We start from the raw sequence: 21506 nt of genomic DNA, 5'->3' as shown, positions 1-21506 counted from the left end.
GCAATAAAAATAAGAGATTTTAAGACTGCAGAAAATAGTAGTACTAATATTAAGAATCATAAAGTTATTACTTGTAAATTCCTAGTCATTGAGCTGCTGAAATAAATGAAAGCTCTTAATTCCCAGACAATGGGGACAGAGGAATATCCACTGGCAAGTTCTCCAGATATGCTGCATTAGCAGAGTACCTGCAGCTAAGTAATACCAGTGCTTGACTTTATTGGGGAACACACTAGAACCTTGATTATAGCAAGAGTAGCATGGAAGGCTAACATGCAATATATTCTTAGCCTCAGAGGCTTATTACTTTTGTGTTGTGAAGGAACAAACTTCCAAGCAGATGGGAGTAATGTGTCTCTTTGATTCCAGTTAATAGTGTAACCTATGGTGGTTTTGAGTATTTCTGCCAATTCTCTAATCCTTTTAGTTCCAAAGGTGGCTGGAACATCCAAATCAACAAAATAAATCTCGTTTTCTTCTTTGTCCTTCTTGCCTGGCTGTTAGCACCCAGTTTCTTCATAGGCTCCATGCTGCTGCTGCTGACCTCTGAAGATCTGTTTTTCTTACCACTTGAGTAATTTAAGTGCAAATCATGGAAAAAGTTACAGGAATTAATTCTGAATTGTAATATAGGGATTTAAAGCTAGAATTGGATAATAGAGGGATTTAAAGCTAGAGTTTTACAGTTGAAAGATGTATTTTTTTTATGTGCATTAGAAATTGGACCAAGATCTTAATGAGGTGAAAGCTCGTGTTGAAGAACTGGACAGAAAGTATTATGAGGTGAAAAACAAAAAAGATGAACTACAGAGTGAAAGAAAGTTAGTAAATTTATTTAAAATTTGTTTTATTATGTGTAAAATGTAAAGAGTGCCAGCTGTGTAGTCGTTAACTTGGCATAACTACTTAAGTATTTTTAAATACAGTCATGTTTTGGAGGTTTAAACATCTACATTTCAATTTGTAAAAAATTACTACTCTAGAAGGAATTTAACCCAGTTTTACTTGCTAAGAATTTTCTGGTAATCAAAGTGCTTAATAATGTTAACCTGGCTTTTGTCTCATTTTGTAGTTATCTATGGAGAGAGGAGAATGCAGAACAACAAGCTCTTGCTGCAAAACGAGAGGATTTGGAGAAGAAACAGCAACTTCTTAGAGCAGCAACAGGAAAGGTGAGATACTGTGCATTTGTGAAAGTTACTAATTGATTATCTGACATGAGGAAAGGTTTCATATCTTTTAAAGATAATTGCCACATCTTTTAGGGGAAAAAACAGTCTACGGCTGCAGATCACAGTATCAGAACTTTTTCATAAGCCTTATTTTTCAAATACTTATTGCTCTCTGAAAAAGAATGATTTTTGGGCTGAAATATCTCCTATTTATTCTCAGCCTAAAGCCAGTTTTTGGAGGGAGAAATTTTTTGTTGAAATTCAGTTTGAGTTTATCAAAGCATTGAAAAACTGGTGGCTCTCAGACTCTCAAATTACCGCGCCTGTTGGTTCCTGTATCCAAAGCAGGAGCTTGCTGTCAGTGGCTGGGAGGGAACTTGTGGTGGCCTTAGAGAAGTCAGTGACAGCTCACATGCACCACCCATATGGGGTAGCCATGTGTTGTCTGCAGTCCTAACAAGAACTGATCAGTGACTGTGGCCTTCATAAGGCCCAATGGCTGACACTGAGCAGCTGAGAGGCAGATCGTGAATGACCCATGATTTCAATTAGAAATCACTAACAAACTTAAAATCCAAGCAATAAGCTTACAAATATTTTGTCAGTTTATGTTTTAAACTGGCAAGACAAAGGACAAAAAATTCTAGATTAGCATTATTTGTAGGTCATGTGATCCTTAAAGTCTAGTAATATGAGTTATTCATTATATTTTTTTTATGACAGGCCATTCTAAATGGTATAGACAGCATAAACAAAGTCTTGGAGCACTTTCGCCGGAAAGGCATAAACCAACATGTTCTAAATGGGTACCATGGAATTGTGATGAATAATTTTGAGTGTGAGCCTGCTTTCTACACTTGTGTTGAAGTTACTGCAGGGAACAGGTAAATTATACCGTATTGAATTCTTCTTGAGTTTGAAAGGGTAAGAGGAAGACGTTCAACTTCATGCATGTTGAAAGCCAGTTGCTGGGACAAGCTTGCCATAGGAGGGTTTATTTTTTGATGTATACTACACCCTTCCTTCTCTCAACCTGTCCCCTTAGGAAAATCCTTGCTGTGTGCCCAAAAGCTCAGTAGGCTTGGGCTGTACTGAGCAAAACTGTGGGGAGGAGAGCAAATTCCAGACTCAAGAGCTCTTCACTGAGTCCTTCCCATAGTCCATTATGTAAATATCTAGAGGTTATTTGCCCACATAACCTGGTAAATGTCAGGGTACGACAGAAATGGTACTCTGTAGGATACATAGGTTTCAGAGTAGGAGCCGTGTTAGTCTGTATTCGCAAAAAGAAAAGGAGTACTTGTGGCACCTTAGAGACTAACTAACCAATTTATTTGAGCATAAGCTTTCATGAGCTACAGTTCACTTCATCGGCTGCATTCGGTGGAAAATACAGTGGGGAGATTTTATATACACAGAGAACATGAAACAATGGGTGTTACCAAAGACACTGTAAGGAGAGTGATCACTTAAAGTGAGCTATTACCAGCGGGAGCGGGGGCGGGAGAAAAATCTTTTGTAGTGATAATCAAGGTGGACCATTTCCAGCAGTTGACAAGAACGTCTGAGGAACAGTGGGGGAGGGGGGGAATAAACATGGGGAAATAGCTTACTTTGTGTAATGACCCATCCACTCCCAGTCTCTATTCAAGCCTAAGTTAATTGTATCCAGTTTGCAAATTAATTCCGGTTCAGCAGTCTCTCTTTGGAGTCTGTTTTTTTGCAGTTTTTTTGTTGAGGAATTGCAACTGTTAGGTCTGTAATCGAGGGACCATAGAGATTGAAGTGTTCTCCAACTGGTTTTTGAATGTTATAATTCTTGACAGGTCCAACAAAGAAAGTAACAGAACGCCACTAGCCGTCACCTTCAACCCCCAACTAAAACCTCTCCAGCGCTTTATCAAGGATCTACAACCTATCCTGAAGGATGATCCCTCATTCTCACAGATCTTGAGAGACAGGCCAGTCTTTGCTTACAGACAGCCCCCCAACCTGAAGCAAATACTCACCAGCAACCACACAACAGAACCACTAACCCAGGAACCTATCCTTGCAACAAAGCCCGTTGCCAACTATGTCCACATATCTATTTAGGGGACACCATCATAGGGCCGAATCACATCAGCCACACTATCAGAGGCTCGTTCACCTGCACATCTACCAATGTGATAGGTGCCAGCAATGCCCCTCTGCCATGTACATTGGTCAAACTGGACAGTCTCTATGTAAAAGAATAAATGGACACAAATCAGACGTCAAGAATTGTAACATTCAAAAACCAGTTGGAGAACACTTCAATCTCTTTCGTCACTCGATTACAGATCTAAAAGTTGCAATTCTTCAACAAAAAAACTTCAAAAACAGACTTCAACGAGAGACTACTGAATTGGAATTAATTTGCAAACTGGATACAATTAACTTAGGCTTGAATAGACACTGGGAGTGGATGGGTCATTACACAAAGTAAGCTATTTCCCCATGTTTATTCCCCCCCCTCCCCCACTGTTCCTCAGACATTCTTGTCAACTGCTGGAAATGGCCCACCTTGATTATCACTACAAAAGATATTCTCTTCCCCCCCCCCCCCCCCGCTGATAATAGCTCACCTTAAGTGATCACTCTCCTCACAGTGTCTATGGTAACACCCATTGTTTCATGTTCTCTAAGTATATAAATCTCCCCCACTGTATTTTCCACTGAATGCCTCCAAAGAAGTGAGCTGTAGCTCATGAAAGCTTATGCTCAAATACATTTGTTAGTCTCTAAGGTGCCACAAGTACTCCTTTTCTTGTAGGATACATAGGCTCAAAACCATCGGGCTATCGTTTGAATAGTACTTGGAAATTAATTGGAAGCCACTGTTGTCTTTAGAGTAGGAGTTTGAGATATGCTCCCAGAAAGAATACTAAGTAAGCATTTAACCAAGCATTTAACTGCCGTCTGTGGACCAGCTGAAATTTCCAAGTGGTTAATAGCCTCAAGGAGAGTATGTCACAATGATCCAATCTGGAGGTAGCAAAGGCATGAGTATTGGTGGTGAAGTCCACATTTCCTAAGAAGGCTAACAATCTCCTAGCCATACACAATTTGTTCTAGTATTTATTCTTGTAAACTTTCTGATTATTTTCTTTAAGTCCAAACACACACCTTTTTAATAAAAATTATTGGCAATGGTGATTTTTATAATTTTTTTTTCTTTTCCTTTTAAAGCGTAGTGGGATGCTGTGTTCGATGTCCTAAACAATAGGAAGAGAGTTAATCTCAGAAGCAGTTAAAATTACACTTTTTGACTCCCTTTGATTAATGATGATAGTAATGATAATAATGATTAACTGCCACTGGGAAAATGCTTTTTATTACCCTTTCAGCACCTGGCTGAAAGTTGATTGCATGGAACAGAGTATTTTAATTTTGTCTACCCATGATCCTATCCTTGGACAAGGTGTTTCTGTGTAAACTCTTACAGGGAAGAAAGGTAGACTGAATAGGCTTGCTATTGCAGGGGTACGTGACAGGTATGCACAGCTGATGAGAAAAAAGACCTGAGGTCAAATGTTTATTGGGCTTTCCCTGTGACCAATGCTAGTAAGTTCTTGGGTGGCTTCATCTGGATGAAACTGAATAAGATGACTATTTAAAAAAAAAAAAAGTACAAAAAAACACCCCTGTCCCAACTGCTTAAATGGTGTTTCAGCAGATTTTAGTATTGTGTAAATTATCTTCCTATTTTAAAAATTTCTGTGACCATTATTTTTTCCATTTGTATTTTCTAAGGTGTGGTAATGCCAAAACCTGTAGAGAGAATAAAACGTGGTTTTGTCTTGTTTAATGGTTCCTGGAAATTTGAGTTTGGGGTAGAAAATATCAATGATTTTGGCATAATAAAACCTTGGTGTTTTTTTTTCTTTGGTCTGTTAAATTAGGTTATTTTATCATATTGTGGATTCCGATGAGGTCAGTACAAAGATCTTAATGGAGTTTAATAAAATGAACCTTCCTGGAGAAGTAACTTTTCTGCCTCTCAACAAGCTGGATGTCAGAGATACTGCTTACCCTGAAACCAATGTGAGTCACTGTGTTGATACTGACTTCTGTTTTTTCTCCCAGTAGATTACATATAAGTCGCATGTTTATGTCACATAGATGCTACGTACTCTTGCTGGTGCTACTCTATAATGCCATTTTCTTCAGGCTGGCCATGTCCAACTAAATATTTTTTTCAGTATTGTGCTTCTTCAAGAATCTCTAACACCTGGCAGATTCAAAAAAATAATGTTAAACTTCATGCATTTAAAAAGATACAGAGGTGAGAATGAAAGGAAGAATTTCATTGTTATCGTAATAGAAATGGTAATTGTTATAAGAGTTGTCAAATGTACTTTCCTCAAGTTGGAAGGCAGCCTTTTTACAAGACCTGGACAAGAGGATGGTATGACGTAGTATAAGACAGCGAAATTTATTATTTGAAATAAGTTGTGCTCTATTGCCACTATGAAAATTTTGTTAAGACCATTATTTCCACTAGTAAATATATACTATACTTACAGTAAATATCTATTTGAAATTGTAGGCTAGAAAATTACTGATTTCCTATGGTGAGGTAGGTCAGGTAGACTTTTTACACAGTCTATTTAATTTTGCATAAACAATGAAACATAAATGATAGGAATAACCTGATTCTTCACACACGTTTACTTTGGAAATACATTTGTTTCTGGTGGCACCCACAATATCTTATTCCTTGTACAGAAAAGGTTAAATTGACAGTTACAGTAACAAAAATCATTTAAACTCACTCAGTTGCTACTTAGCACCTGATCCTGTTTCTGTTGAAATTACTGGCAGACCTGTCATTGCTCCAGTGAGAGTAAGATCAAACCTTAAATCAGTCCCTTCAGATTTTCAGAATTATTTGTGCCTAACTTGCATGTACAATATTTTGTGGTGTGTCTGGGAAATTGTAATAAGATACCCCCTAATTGATTGTGCAGTAGTTTAAAGAACACCATGGCCATACACAGAGACAATAATTTGGGTTCACAGTCACAGACATTTATGTAAATTATGATGGGATGCACAGTTCTAAATGGACTTGCTTCATTAATTTTCAGTACATAGGAATGACCTGTTCCTAATGTTTACATTACAAAAGATTACAAAAGTTCTTATTGTAAATTTGAGTGTTTATTTTATTTTGTTCTTTTTGTTGGGTTGCCAAGGGTTCTCTGTAAATTATTTTTCTCTGGCAATTGCACAGTGCACTCAGAGGATGCTTCAGGCTATGTGTGACACATTCGTGCAACTTTTTGTTCTTATTGTTGGTATGTACTGCTTTATTGATGTGACTGCTACATTTTTAGGACGCTATTCCTATGATCAGTAAACTGAGATACAATCCCAGATTTGACAAAGCCTTCAAACATGTTTTTGGAAAGACACTCATTTGTCGTAGCATGGAGGTGTCTACCCAGTTGGCCAGAGCTTTCACTATGGATTGTATTACTTTGGAAGGTATGTATCATAATTATATAATGAATTTAATGGAAAAACAGGGTCTTTGGCAGATTGAGGTTCATTGAAACCAGTCTATTACTTTCCTAGTGTTCTTTGCAAAACCTGATGCTATGGTAATTTACCTGGGTAAGCTCGATGAAACAAACTAAATGCGAAGTTCTCTAGGTTTTTTGTGACTTGAGTGACAAATCAGTAGGAATTTCTCCTCATCCCAGAGACTTACAAAATGGATTAGACTTGTATCCAATTTTATCAGGTATTGATGTCCCTGAGGAATTGAGAAGCTTATTCCACTCAGTTTAAAACAACTTCCGTGGCATGCTTATGTACCACTTAATGACTACAAAGTGCAGTTTGCTACTTTGGTATACTAGACACATGTCTGTCTTGACAAGATATCTGCCTGTTTTTTGGAGAGCAATCTTCTGTTTAGTGGCTCCCCATGGGCTACGCTGCTATGTTCTCTCTCCTTTGAGATGTTCCTCAGATACCCACTCTGAGAGAAAAAGATTATTTAACAATAACTGGTTCTTGTGGTGGGGTGTCTTCTGCAAATCCACTCTGTCACTTTCCTGTATTTTTCCAGAGTACTTTAATGAATCTTTCAGTGTGTAAGAACAAACTAAGGGCAGTTGAGGCCACAGTCCATTTTATATCCTGGAGTCCAAATGTTAGGATCCACACATGTTACTTGCATGACCCAAACAGTCATTGCATTATAGAAGATTCTGGGTCCAGCAGCATTGTTGCTGTTTTCATCCAGAGTGCATCTTCAGAGGCAGTTCTTTAAGAATCCCAGTTAGTGACGAGTAATGTTTCTTGGGCAAAACAGTTAACCATAAGATCTGTCAGGCCTAAAGCAGACTAAGGTTTTGATCAACCGGGCCGGCAATTACAGATCAAGGTACGGCAGAAGACTTGGTAAAAAGGATGCAGTGTAACAGCAAATGTTAAGAGAAGGTTGGATCTTGCTCCTTTTTGAGTGGAGTGTTTTAATAGAGCGCACACTAGTTGTTTCAGGTTAGCCCAGTTTGCCTTGGTTGTGTCTGCCTGTTTTGGCCACTTTTCTCAAAAGTGCTCTACCATGATGCATTTTAAAAAACTGGTGGTGATATGGTGTTTGGATGTCCCCATTGTTCCTATAAATTGACTTTCATGTAGATTACATGTTTTCAGAAGTTGTTAAAAGAAATTGAACTGCTTGATGATGAGAGAAGGCAGTTCATCATACTAGGAATCTGCTAGTCTTGAGGCATTAAATACACTTTTTAAAAGCTTTACAAAAATAAATGTGATTTTTTTTGCCTTGTTAACATTTGAAAGTGACATTTTGTAAATTAATTGCAAACATTACGTGCATGCATGACTCCTCAGAATTGTATAGAATCTCTCTAGGAAATTGACAGTACTTAAAGTACATATTAGCAGAATAATCATTAGCTTCTAGGAATTGCTTTGAACAACATGTCCTATGGGTGTGCAGTACAAAAGTGCCATTTTAATTGTGTTCTGTTCATAGGTGATCAAGTCAGCCATCGTGGTGCTCTGACTGGAGGTTATTATGACACAAGAAAGTCTCGGCTTGAACTACAAAAAGATGTTAGAAAGGCAGAAGAAGAACTTGGTGAACTTGAAGCAAAACTCAATGAAAACTTGCGCAGAAACATTGAAAATATCCTTTTTGATGTATTTGTGCATGTTGTGTGGAAAAAGTTGCATGGTAATAAGGCCTCGTGAGCTTTCTATTTTCTCCCACCTTCATTACACAATGAAAAATTGTTTTAATACTTTATTTTTACAGATTGTCTATTTTCTGTGGTATTAGTTGTAATTGCTGCCTATGCAGGCTTTCTTCTATATACTGGTATAGAGGCTCTAATGAGAGTAGAGTCAACATTTAAAAAAAACAAAAAACAGGAAAATTACTATATTAAAAATGCAACAGAGCCCACATAAATGAATCTGTTAATAAATTTTATGCCAGATTTATATTGTTGGAGAATTTAATTTCTAATATAACGTGTCTCTCAATTACCCTTGATTAGTTGTACATCTGTAAATAGAGTTTGACATTAGTCAGTGCTCAGGAGATGTTTTAATAAATGATTAAGTGATATAGACACCAACAGATCAATAGGTTACTTATAACACCTTTACTGATATAGTTATAACCACCTTTAACACATACTGCTCATGTCTGACATGCTTTTGTCCTCTATTATCAATTTATTAACTTTCTATAAACTATACCTGTATTTTTAATATAAAGAGACCAATATCTCTAGGTCTTAAAACATGATTTTATACTATAAAAAAATGTCAGCAAGGTTAATTTTATTAGATACTAGCGACTAGATCTTAAAGACAGCTGCATGATGTCCTTTCAGAAAATATTACTATGGCTCTAGCATCCTGAGATTTAAAAGGGGGAAAAATTAGTAAAGTTGTTTTCTGAACATCTCTACTAGATTATAACAATTGTTAAAAAAAATCATCTTGAAACCATAAGCTGTGTGCATAATATTGTAGTCCTAATAAAATATTTTAGTCTAGTTTTGAGAATCCTCAGTATTTTCAGTGCTTGGAGTGAAGTTTTCATAACTCTGCTTCTTATAGCAACATTATAACATTGTAAAGGATATTGCTATAGCAAAGTGCTGTAAAGTAAAAGCAATCCTATGTTGAATTATATAAATTTATTTATTTATTTTATATAGAGGCTCATAGATATTAGAGCTGGGAAGGGTCTGTTAACTCTTGAGATGTATCCCATAGTCACTACAAGGTTGTTCCATACGGAGTTATTTTTAGTGTTAGGGCATTTAGGATTAAACTACACAAAGTAACGGGGATTCTACCACATCCTGCTGTTTCGTTGTCTGCTAGATGTCATGGTCTGGAAGCTTTTTCTGACCGTTAGTCTTTTCTTAATCTCATGCAGTTTCTTCTGTTTCTACCCCGTTGTGCTACCCTTAATTATTTCTCTCCTTCGGTGTCTATTGCATTCTTCTAAATAAGCTTTTGAGATAGCTGTCTTTTCTGATTTTAGTAATTATTTAGCCAAGATATATATTCTGTTCACCCGTAAGGTAAATATAGAATTAGGTCAGTTGTTAACATGGTATGTTTAATACATGTCTAAAATAATAGAAAGGAAACTAATATGTAGGTGGATAGCAGTAAGATGTTTTAAAATACAGAAGAATATCATATGGAAAAGGGGAGAAGTTGAAGTTAGTTTTCTAAATCTCTGTATTTCACTAGCTTTTTGTAAACCTCTTTAGTCATGACAGAACAGCTGTTTCTTTCTAAGCAGGTAAATTATAGCTTTCTCAAATTGTTGATATGTAGAATAGAGAGTTATCAAGCTGTCTCAATATATGTCAACTGATGCAGATTACATGACTAACAACATGGATGCTATTGTAGCTATTGAAGGAGGATTTCAGAAGGAATTGGTGAGACTTTTAAGGCCAGAGTGAATAATTGTGACTTAATTTTTTCATTTGTAAATAACATTTGTATGTAAGTAGCACCTCTGGCAACATTGAAGAAGTTTTTAAAAACTTTTAGTTTCATGGGAAACGCCATAAATAAAGACTTGGAGTAGAATCAAAAGCTTTAGCAAGATTAAACTTCTAATGCTCAGTGTTTCCTGCTTCTAATGATGTGTAGACTCCCAGTCTGCCCCACACCTGCTTTCAGCATCAGATTCCAGACTAGCACACTACAGTTTATAGAAAAGGTTTTTTTTTTTTTTTTTTTTAAGAGACGAATCAATACTGGCCCTGTTCAAGAGCGCTAAAATTCTCTACTGTGTTCCTAATTCCTGACCAAAGTGTTGGACCTCTTCTGGGATCAAAAAGTCTAGTTATGTTTCCAAGGTCTTTTTGTTTTGGGCACCCCCTCCCTCTCTCTCTCTGACTAACAAATGGTAGCATTTGTAATGTGGACACGTAGGTGAAATCTTGGTCCCATTAAAACTGGTAAAGCTCCTACTGACTTCAGTAGGGTCAAGATTTCATCCTTGTGATCTAAGGCAGAGGAAGATAGGAATTGCCATACTGGATCAGCCTGTGGTCTCCATATTCCAGTCTGTGACCATTGACAAGCACCGGATGCTTCAGAGGAAGTTGCAAGAAACCTTACAATGGGCAGATGTTGGATAATCTGTCCCCCATCAATGTTTGGCCTAATCCTAATAGCACTTAATAAATCAGGCACACTAATTTTTCTTTGCATTTGTTTCTAGAGCCTACTGATTACAGTGCTATAAAACTGCTACTGATATGTCTGTCTTGGGGTTGCTGCTGAGGCAACATATTTGACATCTGAGAGGAAATGGGATAAAGCACCACAAGAGTCTAAACTGACCTATTTAATCTCTTCCGGTCAATTGAAGGCTTTGTGTTGACCTCTGAGAGCAGCTGAATGTGACTGGTTCTATATCTATGGAAGTTGTGGTATGATGGGAAGTGAGCAAAAATGAGAAACTGCAGTAATAGTGTGGGTTTAAAGTACCTCTTATATTTAAAACTTGGAATTTTCCTTAGCCCACTGTATGGATTAATAATGAAATTGACCAACTGATGAATCAGATGCAGCAGATTGAGACCCAACAGAGAAAATTCAAAGCTTCCCGGGACAGCATCTTGTCAGAGATGAAAATGCTGAAAGAGAAGAGGCAGCAGTCTGAAAAAACCTTTATGCCAAAGGTATATAGCATATGTAAGAACTTGTTAGTGACTTCTTCTTAGTTAATTGTTATTGTATCATTGTCTGAGTAGACATACTTCCTGTCCCAAAGAATTTATAGTCTGAGTAGACAAATAAAAAATTGGTACACACAATGCACTAGTTAACCATATGTTGGAAAGTATCATGGAGGGCTCAGGAGGGGCAATCAAAGGGGATGATTTTCAATTAAAAATGAAGTTTTCTCCTTTCTATAAGCTGTCTTTTTTAAAAAATTAAAAATTGTTTCTCATTGGAGACTGTAGCATGCATGCTGATAGAAGTGTCATTAGAAAAGAGTTGGTAGTCTGGCATTTCTGACAGGTTACAAGTTGGACTGGTCTGCCTGGACTGTTCATGTTGTCTGTAAAACTACCACATTGGATTTACTCCATACAAGTAGAAAGACAAGTTTAGAGAAGCCTGCAGTTTTATATGAATGATGATCCAATTTAATACAATAATCTGTTCTGTAGCAACGCAGCTTGCAAAGCTTGGAGGCAAGTTTACATGCCATGGAATCAACTCGAGAATCGTTAAAAGCAGAATTGGGAACGGACTTGCTGTCTCAGCTCAGCCTAGATGATCAGAAACGAGTGGATGCACTTAATGATGAGATTCGACAACTGCAACAAGTAAGGAGAACTAAGAGGAAAGATGTCATGACACTAAACGTGGAAAATTTCTTACTGAGAAGACATTCTTTTAATTGAAATTTTTTCTTCTTATGTAGGAAAAGTGAGGTGTCATTGATAATCCACAGCTATGTAGATCTGTGATCTTTGCGTGGTATGAGGGAGATGTTTTCTTTAATTGCTGTCTGTGCTATATATTTGTATGTTCTATATTTATGCTTTTTTCAGATACTGTCTAGACTTTTTCTTTAACTTAGGTATATTTTGCTTTTCAATAAGACCTTTTATTATGCAGTCGTCATGTTAAAATTGACTCGTTCCCATGCTTTGGTTTTGAAACGGGCAGCATCTCCTTCAGCAAACCCTGCAGGGTGTGGGGAGACAGAACTGTGCTATGAAATAAACAAACCAACTCAGTTTTTGTTTCATCTGGGTCAGTTGAAAGAACATGACGTTTTAAGGACATAAAATATTAGAACTGTTTTGGTCTTGGTAAAGAATTGGACAAGGCTAAAGTTTCACATAGCCTTCCATGTTTAATAGTGTAAAAGTTGGGTTCTGTTTGCTCTGTTTTGATTCTAGATAGCTGTACAAATATTAAATATTAAACGTTCTTACATATTAAAATAATTCCACGCATGTAAGGAATTGTGTAATATTTTCATTTTTTTGGTATTCTACAAAGTTTTCTTCCCTCAAAAAATAAACCTTCACTGGGAGCCTTTGTTTGATACAATTAAGATTCTCTCCTACTTTCTTTCAGGAAAATAGACAGCTTTTGAATGAGAGGATTAAACTGGAAGGCATCATCACAAGAGTAGAGACGTACCTCAATGAGAATCTCAGAAAACGCTTAGACCAAGTGGAACAAGTAAGATTATTGATTTTCTTAGATCCATTTTGTAAAATATTCTTGCCTTGCACCTTCAGAGATTTGGCAGACTATTCTTCTCTTAAATATGCACCGGATATACTGCTGATAATTATATATAGCTTTTCTACGTCTGTTTATTCAACATGCAACCTGAGCTATGGTTTTTTGGGTTTTTTTAGGATTGAAGCAGAATTTTTTAAGGACGTATTTGAGGTGTGGCTGACAGTGTATCCAAGCTTGCAGAAGTACAGTGTATATTATTAAACACAAGTTCACATTATAACAGAACTGTACAGCACTGGCTGTGGATTTTTTGGGGGTTTAGATTTAATTTAAAACAAAATCTGTTCCTCTATGAAAAGAATTTTAATGGCTATAGTCAGACATATTGACCAGTGTAGTAGAAACTAACCCATGTCATCTGCAGTGTGGGCTTGTACTTTGATTCCCTGCTATGGTTATTCTTACTGTTTTATTTTTTGTCCCATAGGAGTTGAATGAGCTACGAGAGACAGAAGGGGGCACTGTTCTTACTGCCACAACATCAGAACTCGAGGCCATCAACAAACGAGTGAAGGATACCCTGGCACGATCAGATGGTTGGTAATACTGATTCTTGGAATGAAGATACTCTACACTTTACAGTACTTATAAATGTGTTTGTAATGGGTTGGACTCTCCCTCCCTCCCCCCCTTTTGAGATGCCCCTTCTGCTCCACTGGCCTGGATTCCCTCTCCCTGTTTTGCTGAATTAGGCTCTCTGGCCTCTTGCAGCAAAATAATACTGTCTTGCGCTGTATAGAAAAATCTGCACAGCGCAACCTCATACAAATTCTCCCTCTCCCTCAATGTGAAAAGAGGTATGCACAGCTTGTTGCCACCCCCCACCCCCAGAAACCACACAAACTGGGTCTAATAATAAAACAAATTTGAGTATAAAAGGCAGATTTTAAGTGAATATAAGGGATAGCAAACAGAACAAAGCAAATTACTAAGCAAATAAAACAAAACAAGCTTGATTCACTAAAGAAACAGGTTACAAAATGCAATTTCTCACCCTAAATGTTGAATTAGGCAGGATGCAGAGTTTCTGTAGATTAGAGTTCCAGTTACCTTTTCTTACAGACTGGACCCCTGTCTCAGTCTGGACTCATCCCTACCTTTCCCCTCAGGTACTTTCAGCAGTTTGTCTTCTTGGGTAGGCAATGAAGGACAGTCCAGATCAACCACCTCTCCAGCCTTTAAAAAGGATTTACATAAGGGGGAATCCTCTGTTTGATCCTCATCCCCCTACAGTGGAAAAGTACCTGCAGTGTCCAAGGGGGGTATTTTTCATCGGGTGACATTATCACCTGACCTTGTTGTGTCAATGCAGCATCCCAGGAAGCACCTCAGGAAAGTGGGAGATTAGGATCTTCAGAGTTCTATTGTCTTTCTTAAATGGGTCATTTAGGATGATTGCTTACTGTCTGGTGGGTGTTTTCCCCCAAGTACACACACACACTTGTAATTGTTACATAGTCAATATTCCTAACAGAATATGATACATGCATACAGATTGGATAATCACATTCATTAAATCATAACCTTTCCAGTGATATCCTGCATGAGCCACCTTGCATAAGGTATATCTTAGTTATGATATGAATATGCCATAACTATATTTCTATGAAGAATATGGGGTGTAACATCACAATGGTATTCATTTTGGTTAAAGAATTGAGCATAACATGAGATTAAGAGTCAACAAATAACATTGAAACAAATTTCAAACTGATAAAAGAACATTTTTATACAATATATAATTAACCTGGGGAACTCATTTAACAAAATATTATTGAAGCAAATAATTTTGTAGTAATCAATAAAGGATAAAAATGTGTATGATATTTTAATCCTAGTAAGTAATTGTGAAGGAGATATCAGCTGTCAGACTTAAAGACAAGTCAGCCACTAACTCCTGGGAGTTGGGAAGAAACCTTCCTTATGGGCACATTCTTGCGTAATTGTTTATGGAGTCTTGACATGTTCTCCTAAACTATATAATATTAGCCAGTGTTAGACAGGATACTGTACTTAAATGATTCAAGGGTCTAACCTGGGTCCTGACTTACACTGTGTGCCTCTTTAAGGTTTGTGATCATGACCTCAGTTTCAGGCAAACCTGGTCTGTCTTAGGGTTTTGCATGAAGTCATGTGACAGTCACAGATCTCAGTGGTTTTCATGCAGAATTCATCGATTTAATCTGCTTTCACCCCAAGATTTTGGGTTTGTTAAACCCCAAAGGCTCAAAATTGAAGATTTTTTCCCCCATAAATCCTTGTGAAGCCAAATAGCCAAGTTTAGCACAGCCTTACACTAGAGTTTCTTTAATGTAAGAAATAGTCCCATAGTATGTTCATTTTGACTAAGAATTCTGTATACTTTCTTCAGTGAGATTTTTAATTATATAAAATACCCATGAAACTTTTTTCTTTTTTCAACTTTTTAACCTCATGGGTAATTTTATATTCAAAAAACAAACCAACAACCCCAAAAAAACATGTTTACTCTGTGGGCTTTCTGATTATTTTTTTTAATAGGTCAGTGGCTGGATAACTGCTAATTTTACACAGGCATATTCCACTTTGCTTTTTCTCATCTCAGATCTGGATAACTCGATTGACAAAACAGAAGCAGGGATTAAAGATCTCCAAAAAAGTATGGAACGCTGGAAGAACATGGAGAAGGAACACATGGATGCAATTAACCATGACACAAAAGAACTTGAAAAGATGACCAATCGGCAAGGCATGCTTCTCAAGAAGAAGGAGGAATGCATGAAGAAAATCAGGGAATTGGGCTCACTTCCACAGGAGGCCTTTGAAAAATATCAGACATTGAGTTTAAAACAGGTAGCAAGTGTGCTTGGTTTTATTGCAAAAGCATAACATGATCTTGCCTGGGAGTGTAGCACCACGCGTGTTGAATGTCAAACTGGAACAGAACCCAAAGTCATCGTGATGTGTTTGTTGTTTTTTCCTCAGTTATTCCGTAAGCTGGAGCAGTGCAACACAGAGCTGAAAAAATACAGCCATGTCAATAAAAAAGCTTTAGACCAGTTTGTTAACTTCTCAGAGCAGAAGGAGAAGCTGATAAAAAGACAGGAGGAACTGGACAGGGGCTACAAATCTATTATGGAGCTGATGAATGTCCTTGAACTCAGAAAATATGAAGCTATCCAACTTACTTTCAAACAGGTAATACTGGAAACCATTAGATAAAGACTATGAAGTCAGAAGAAAATTAGTTTTGCAATGCTGTAGCTCTGTAGGATGGAATAGATCAGTGCTTGAGTGTGTTAAGAGCCAGTAAGATTCTCAGAGCACTTTAAAACACCTTTTTCTTTTTGGCTCGTACTCCTCGTTATGTACTACGAATAAGAGCCATCTATAGAGAATCCCCTAGTTTAAATCCTCTACCTTCAGAATTCACCTTAGAACTGGGTAAGATTCTTTTTGTAACTCATCAAAGCTGCTCCTAATATTGGCCAAGGATGTGAGGGCATACTTTGCATACAATGCAAGGTGAACTCTCTCTACAGCACTCCCAGACCCTGTTTAATTTGGGCCTACTCTAAAGCCCATTGACATCCATGAGTTTCCATTGGCTTCACTGGGCTTTGGATCGTGCCCTGGGGAAGCCGCAAGTTTATCCTATGGTATTTACTGTCTTACAATATTATGAGTCTTGTCCCTTTCCATAGACCTTCCAAAAAGGATGAAAAACTTTAAAAAGCCAATTTTTCTGGTTGACTGGATTTCTACAGTAAATGCTATAGATTATAGTATTCAAGCATATCTCTGTTCTTTAAGGATAATCTATTGTCATAATATGTAAAAATAGCTGTTTTAATCTGCTTTTCAGATTAGACTGTATCTATTTGCATATAGATGAACCTGAATTGACACTAACTTTTTTGTTTTCCAAGGTGTCAAAAAACTTCAGTGAGGTGTTCCAGAAGTTAGTACCTGGTGGCAAAGCCACGCTAGTGATGAAGAAAGGAGATGTGGAGGGCAGTCAATCCCAGGATGAGGGTGAAGGCAGTGCTGAAAGTGAGAGGGGATCTGGATCTCAGAGCAGTGTGCCATCTGTAGACCAGTTCACTGGAGTTGGGATTAGGGTAAAGAAAATCTTTGCATTTCAATATTTGTGGTACTCTTTTAGTAGACCAGTAATTACATTTCTAAAAATGAGCTCTAGAAACTGCAGTTATAATGAATAATTAAATTCAAACACCATACAAAAATATTTGATGTCCTAATACGGTAGAGTTAACTCCTTTTATGGCATGTTCTTAGGTGTCATTTACAGGAAAACAGGGTGAAATGAGAGAAATGCAGCAACTTTCAGGTGGACAGAAGTCCTTGGTGGCCCTAGCCCTGATTTTTGCTATCCAGAAATGTGATCCAGCACCTTTTTACCTGTTCGATGAAATTGACCAAGCTCTGGATGCTCAGCACAGAAAGGCTGTTTCAGGTAAAGGTTTTGTTTGTTTGTTCCTCAATAAAGAATAATCTGGTTAAAATGATGTATGTTTGTTTGTTTTATTTCATATTCAAATAAAATATTTTTTTCATAGTAAAGGGACATATGTTATTGTATCCATGTACTTGACAGCATGCAGTGAATATAGAATATAAATTGTATTTCTTTGGCTGTGTTATCTTCAAAAAGTCACTGCAAAATTAATTTTAGGAAATGTCTACATATAGCATACAATTTCTAAAAGATCAGCTTAAAAGATTACAATTGGGGAAAAGTTTTACTCTGGTTCTGAAATTGGCAAATTACTTGTAGAAAACAGATTTTTCTGAATCCAACTTTTTGCAGCATGCGTATCTTATGACTGAAATGGAGTAAATGCTTACTAAATCAAACTCCCGTGACTCATCATAAAGGGTCAATTCATTGGTACACCAAATGGTGGTATTTCTTGTAACACATAATTGATGTTACTATGTAAAATCTAATAAAAATTGGACACTCTTGTTTATCAAGAAAAGAGCAGCTGTTATTTGCCTCTTAGTAAGAATTGTGGCCTGTTTATTGAAAAGATAGCTGGCTTAAGGATGTCCTTTATTTTTCAGATATGATTATGGAACTAGCTGAACACGCCCAGTTTATTACAACAACTTTTAGGCCTGAACTGCTTGAGTCAGCGGATAAGTTCTATGGTGTAAAATTCAGAAACAAGGTAAATATTTTTAAATATGTCTATATAAATAAACATAATATATAAAATTATGTTGCTGATATTGAACATTAGGTGAGACTAAGTTAACCCAGTGGGGTGGAAAATTAAATTTTCAGTTTTGTTTAGAGTCACAAGTGGTAGACAAAAAGAAAAGGAGTACTTGTGGCACCTTAGAGACTAACCAATTTATTTGAGCATGAGCTTTCGTGAGCTACAGCTCACTTCATCGGATGAAATTCCACGGTATGCATCCGATGAAGTGAGCTGTAGCTCACGAAAGCTCATGCTCAAATAAATTGGTTAGTCTCTAAGGTGCCACAAGTACTCCTTTTCTTTTTGCGAATACAGACTAACACGGCTGTTACTCTGAAAAGTGGTAGACAGAGACCTTAGGCTACTCAGTGTCTAGTGGATCTGTGTCCACATCACATAGCCGCTGCTTGATTTGGGACTGTGCAGCATGGTTGGAAGTCTCCACTTCCTGCATGACAGAATTATGATTAAAATAGCAAGGATTCATTTGTTGTATGTCTGTAATACATTCACAACAGAGATGCATTTGAGCTGTTGGTGTCTGCGCTTGAAGAGTACCAGTTCTGACTGTTGTCATCAGTCTCTTTTTAAAAGGAGTTAAAACCTGCAGTTCACAGAATCCCAATCTTCAGTGTTCTAGAGCCATTCATCTCAATTGACACTATTATAGTCCCATCACTGGGTCTCATTTGGCACTTTCTCAAAGTGAGGCCTTCACTATCTAGGAGACATTACTTTTAATATATATATATTTTTCCCCCCATTAGGTTAGTCATATTGATGTGATCACAGCAGAGATGGCCAAAGACTTTGTGGAAGATGATACTACTCATGGTTAAATGGAAATGTATTGCCAGTTTGCTTGGAAGATGTGTATAATGTGATGCCTACACCGGGGAACTGTAAATTAAAATCTGAAATATTTAGTCATTGTTAAAATTAGTTTTTGAACATACATTTTAACCAAGACCACCGAAGATTATTAGTTTCAGAGGAGCTTGAGTACCCATTTTGTCTCTGTTGCTGTATTCTTTTATAAGATACATGTTACCTTTATACAATACCTGTAGTTTGAAAACTTTATCCCTACAAATCTTTTTGTAAAGTGTCCTGTTGCTGTTTTAAAGCTTTTTTGAAAAGTGCTAGCTATTCCTTCCTAATTATAATTTTATCATTTATACTGCCTCACTTGTTTTTTTAAATAGCTTCAATTAAACAGTTGGTTTTATGGCTGTAATTCAGATGTGCTGTTTGAAGTTGTCTTCTCTTTACAGGATTCCCTTTCCATCAGTCCAGGTAAAGACTGTAGACATGTAGGATCTGGCTGCACATAGGAAATAGGAGGCAAAATAATGTCTCTCATTCTCTTCTGTATACATCTATCTTCCCATTTATTTTCCTTTGCATGATGCAAGAGTGGATGCCGTGCAAATTGCAGCTTAGACAAAAGTATCAAATTCTGTAGCCAGATGCCATTTGCGACTCAGCAGAAAAACACTAAATTTGTGTGCGTCCGTTTTCACAGGCTGTCAAATGCTGAACCAAAAACTGGATGAAATAGTAGGAGAAAATACTGGCAAGCCTTATTAGAGGACTCTAAAAATTTGTAAATCATCTAAGACAGAGACTTTCCTTTTGACTCTACCGAATTAAGAGATATTGAAGAAAGGATGCCTCGTGCTCCAGTAAGCAGTACTCTTGAACCTTGGAAACACCCATGCCAAAATAATAATAATCCCTACTGCATCTTTTCAGCTCCAAAAGTCTGCATAAGTAGGGCACGTTGTGTCAGCAGCCAAAAAGCCATCTAGGGGGCAAAGTCTCCCACAAATACCTGGATCCACTAAGACCACAGACCGGGAGGGTACTGGAGAGTTTTCTGATTTGTTTTTCTAAACCCCATCTGTTGTTCGTTTCATCTCTGATAGCAAGGGACCTAGACAAACGAAATTATCAAGAAGGAAATTGCACACACGAGCAGTAGAAACCATTTCATTCACAGAAAAATTCTTTGGACTTTAGTCCATATTGTTCATCCTACAGAAAATAAGAGAAGTAGAGGGTGGGGGAAGGGGAGAATAAATGTTGTTGCTAAGGGCAGTGAAGCTGACAATTAGTTTCAAGCAATGACTTCAGGGTTGACTTCTGCAATCTACTACAATGCTAGTATGCTGCCTGAAAAACCTGAGAGATGGGACCACAAGCTCAAAATTCCACTCTGAAATAATGGGTATACTGTGTATTGGGCAGTCTCATATCTTGTCCATGAAGCCAGTTCCACAAAGGGGATGTTTAAATCAGAAAGAAGACTGCCTGATCAGGCACTTTATTGATTATTCAGAACTATTCCCTAACTAAAGAAGTATTTAATCAGAAAGATACAAGTAACCAAGAAGTTGACAAATTTCCCGCTCAAGCCTGTACTTCTCAAGGGAAATGGATAATCTTTTCCTGAGCACAGATGCCTTCACCCACAAGTGTCCAACCAGGCTACTCTACAACTTTTGAACCCAATGCAGGAGCATTACTTGTTCAGTGCTCAAAGCAGGCATGGCTCTCACCACAATTTTACAACCCTGGTTAAAAGATTTTAACAAGGAACAAAATCTTCACTGCCTCAGCCATTTCCTGGCAGTGATCATCTCTAGCAGGTTATCTCCAGTGACTAGATACCATCTGTCTGGTTAACCCCTGAATGGGATTTCTCAATATGTGCCTCCAGAAATTTCTTCTGGGGACATGGAACCATTTCCTAGTAGATATTTGCTTATGAAGGAAGCATGAATGTTTCTTTGTATCGCTTCCAAAATCAGGGAGTAACCAGAGGTCAGAGCTTCTCTGGCAATAAAAATGATTTTTTTTCCCAAGACATAAAGGATCCGGAAAAAGAGGAAATCAGAGAGCTGAAGTCTTCCTCCTAGTCAGCTGCTGGCCCAGAAGGCACTTCAGACTTGATAGACAGCCAAGGAACCTCCACTGCAATTGCAGAAAACATGAGACCTCTTGAGGCAGGGACTTTTGCCTTTGAAACTGGACAGCAGTCTGGGTCTCAGAAGTGTAGATCAGTCTAATTTCTCCATTAATTTCACTGATACTTTTTGGTACCCAGACAGACCTCAACCAGGACATTTTATTCATTGATCTGGTCAAATTATATTTCTGATGTGAGTGGAAACAGAAAGCTCTCTGGGGCAGGAACTGCCTCTTTTTATTTGAATAGTGCTTGCACAGTGGGAGCCTGGCCTATAGATGGCAGCATAATATAAATAAATAATAATCATAAAGTTCTGGTGATCTCAGCTACAGA

At 37.4% G+C, this 21506-nt stretch overlaps 1 protein-coding gene across 3 annotated transcripts in view; it reads left to right on the top strand.

Annotated features, from left to right (window-relative positions):
* SMC3 (structural maintenance of chromosomes 3) overlaps positions 1-19377 on the top strand; it is a 53019-nt gene extending 33642 nt beyond the window's left edge. For all 3 annotated transcript variants that reach the window (XM_073354389.1, XM_073354390.1, XM_073354391.1), the window contains 16 exons: positions 718-821; positions 1073-1172; positions 1896-2056; positions 5096-5237; positions 6533-6683; positions 8206-8358; positions 11250-11401; positions 11897-12055; positions 12819-12926; positions 13420-13528; positions 15577-15824; positions 15957-16169; positions 16901-17092; positions 17271-17448; positions 18060-18166; positions 18967-19377. In XM_073354389.1, coding sequence (XP_073210490.1) covers positions 718-821; positions 1073-1172; positions 1896-2056; positions 5096-5237; positions 6533-6683; positions 8206-8358; positions 11250-11401; positions 11897-12055; positions 12819-12926; positions 13420-13528; positions 15577-15824; positions 15957-16169; positions 16901-17092; positions 17271-17448; positions 18060-18166; positions 18967-19038 — 2349 coding nt within the window. In that variant the 3' untranslated portion in view covers positions 19039-19377. The remainder of the gene's footprint in view (positions 1-717; positions 822-1072; positions 1173-1895; positions 2057-5095; positions 5238-6532; positions 6684-8205; positions 8359-11249; positions 11402-11896; positions 12056-12818; positions 12927-13419; positions 13529-15576; positions 15825-15956; positions 16170-16900; positions 17093-17270; positions 17449-18059; positions 18167-18966) is intronic.
* The last annotated feature ends 2129 nt before the right edge of the window (positions 19378-21506 follow it).

Source organism: Lepidochelys kempii, chromosome 7, assembly GCF_965140265.1.
Source record: "Lepidochelys kempii isolate rLepKem1 chromosome 7, rLepKem1.hap2, whole genome shotgun sequence".
Taxonomy (NCBI): domain Eukaryota; kingdom Metazoa; phylum Chordata; order Testudines; family Cheloniidae; genus Lepidochelys; species Lepidochelys kempii.
The sequence above is the reverse complement of the archived record's forward strand: the minus strand, read 5'-3'. Positions and strand labels throughout refer to the sequence as shown.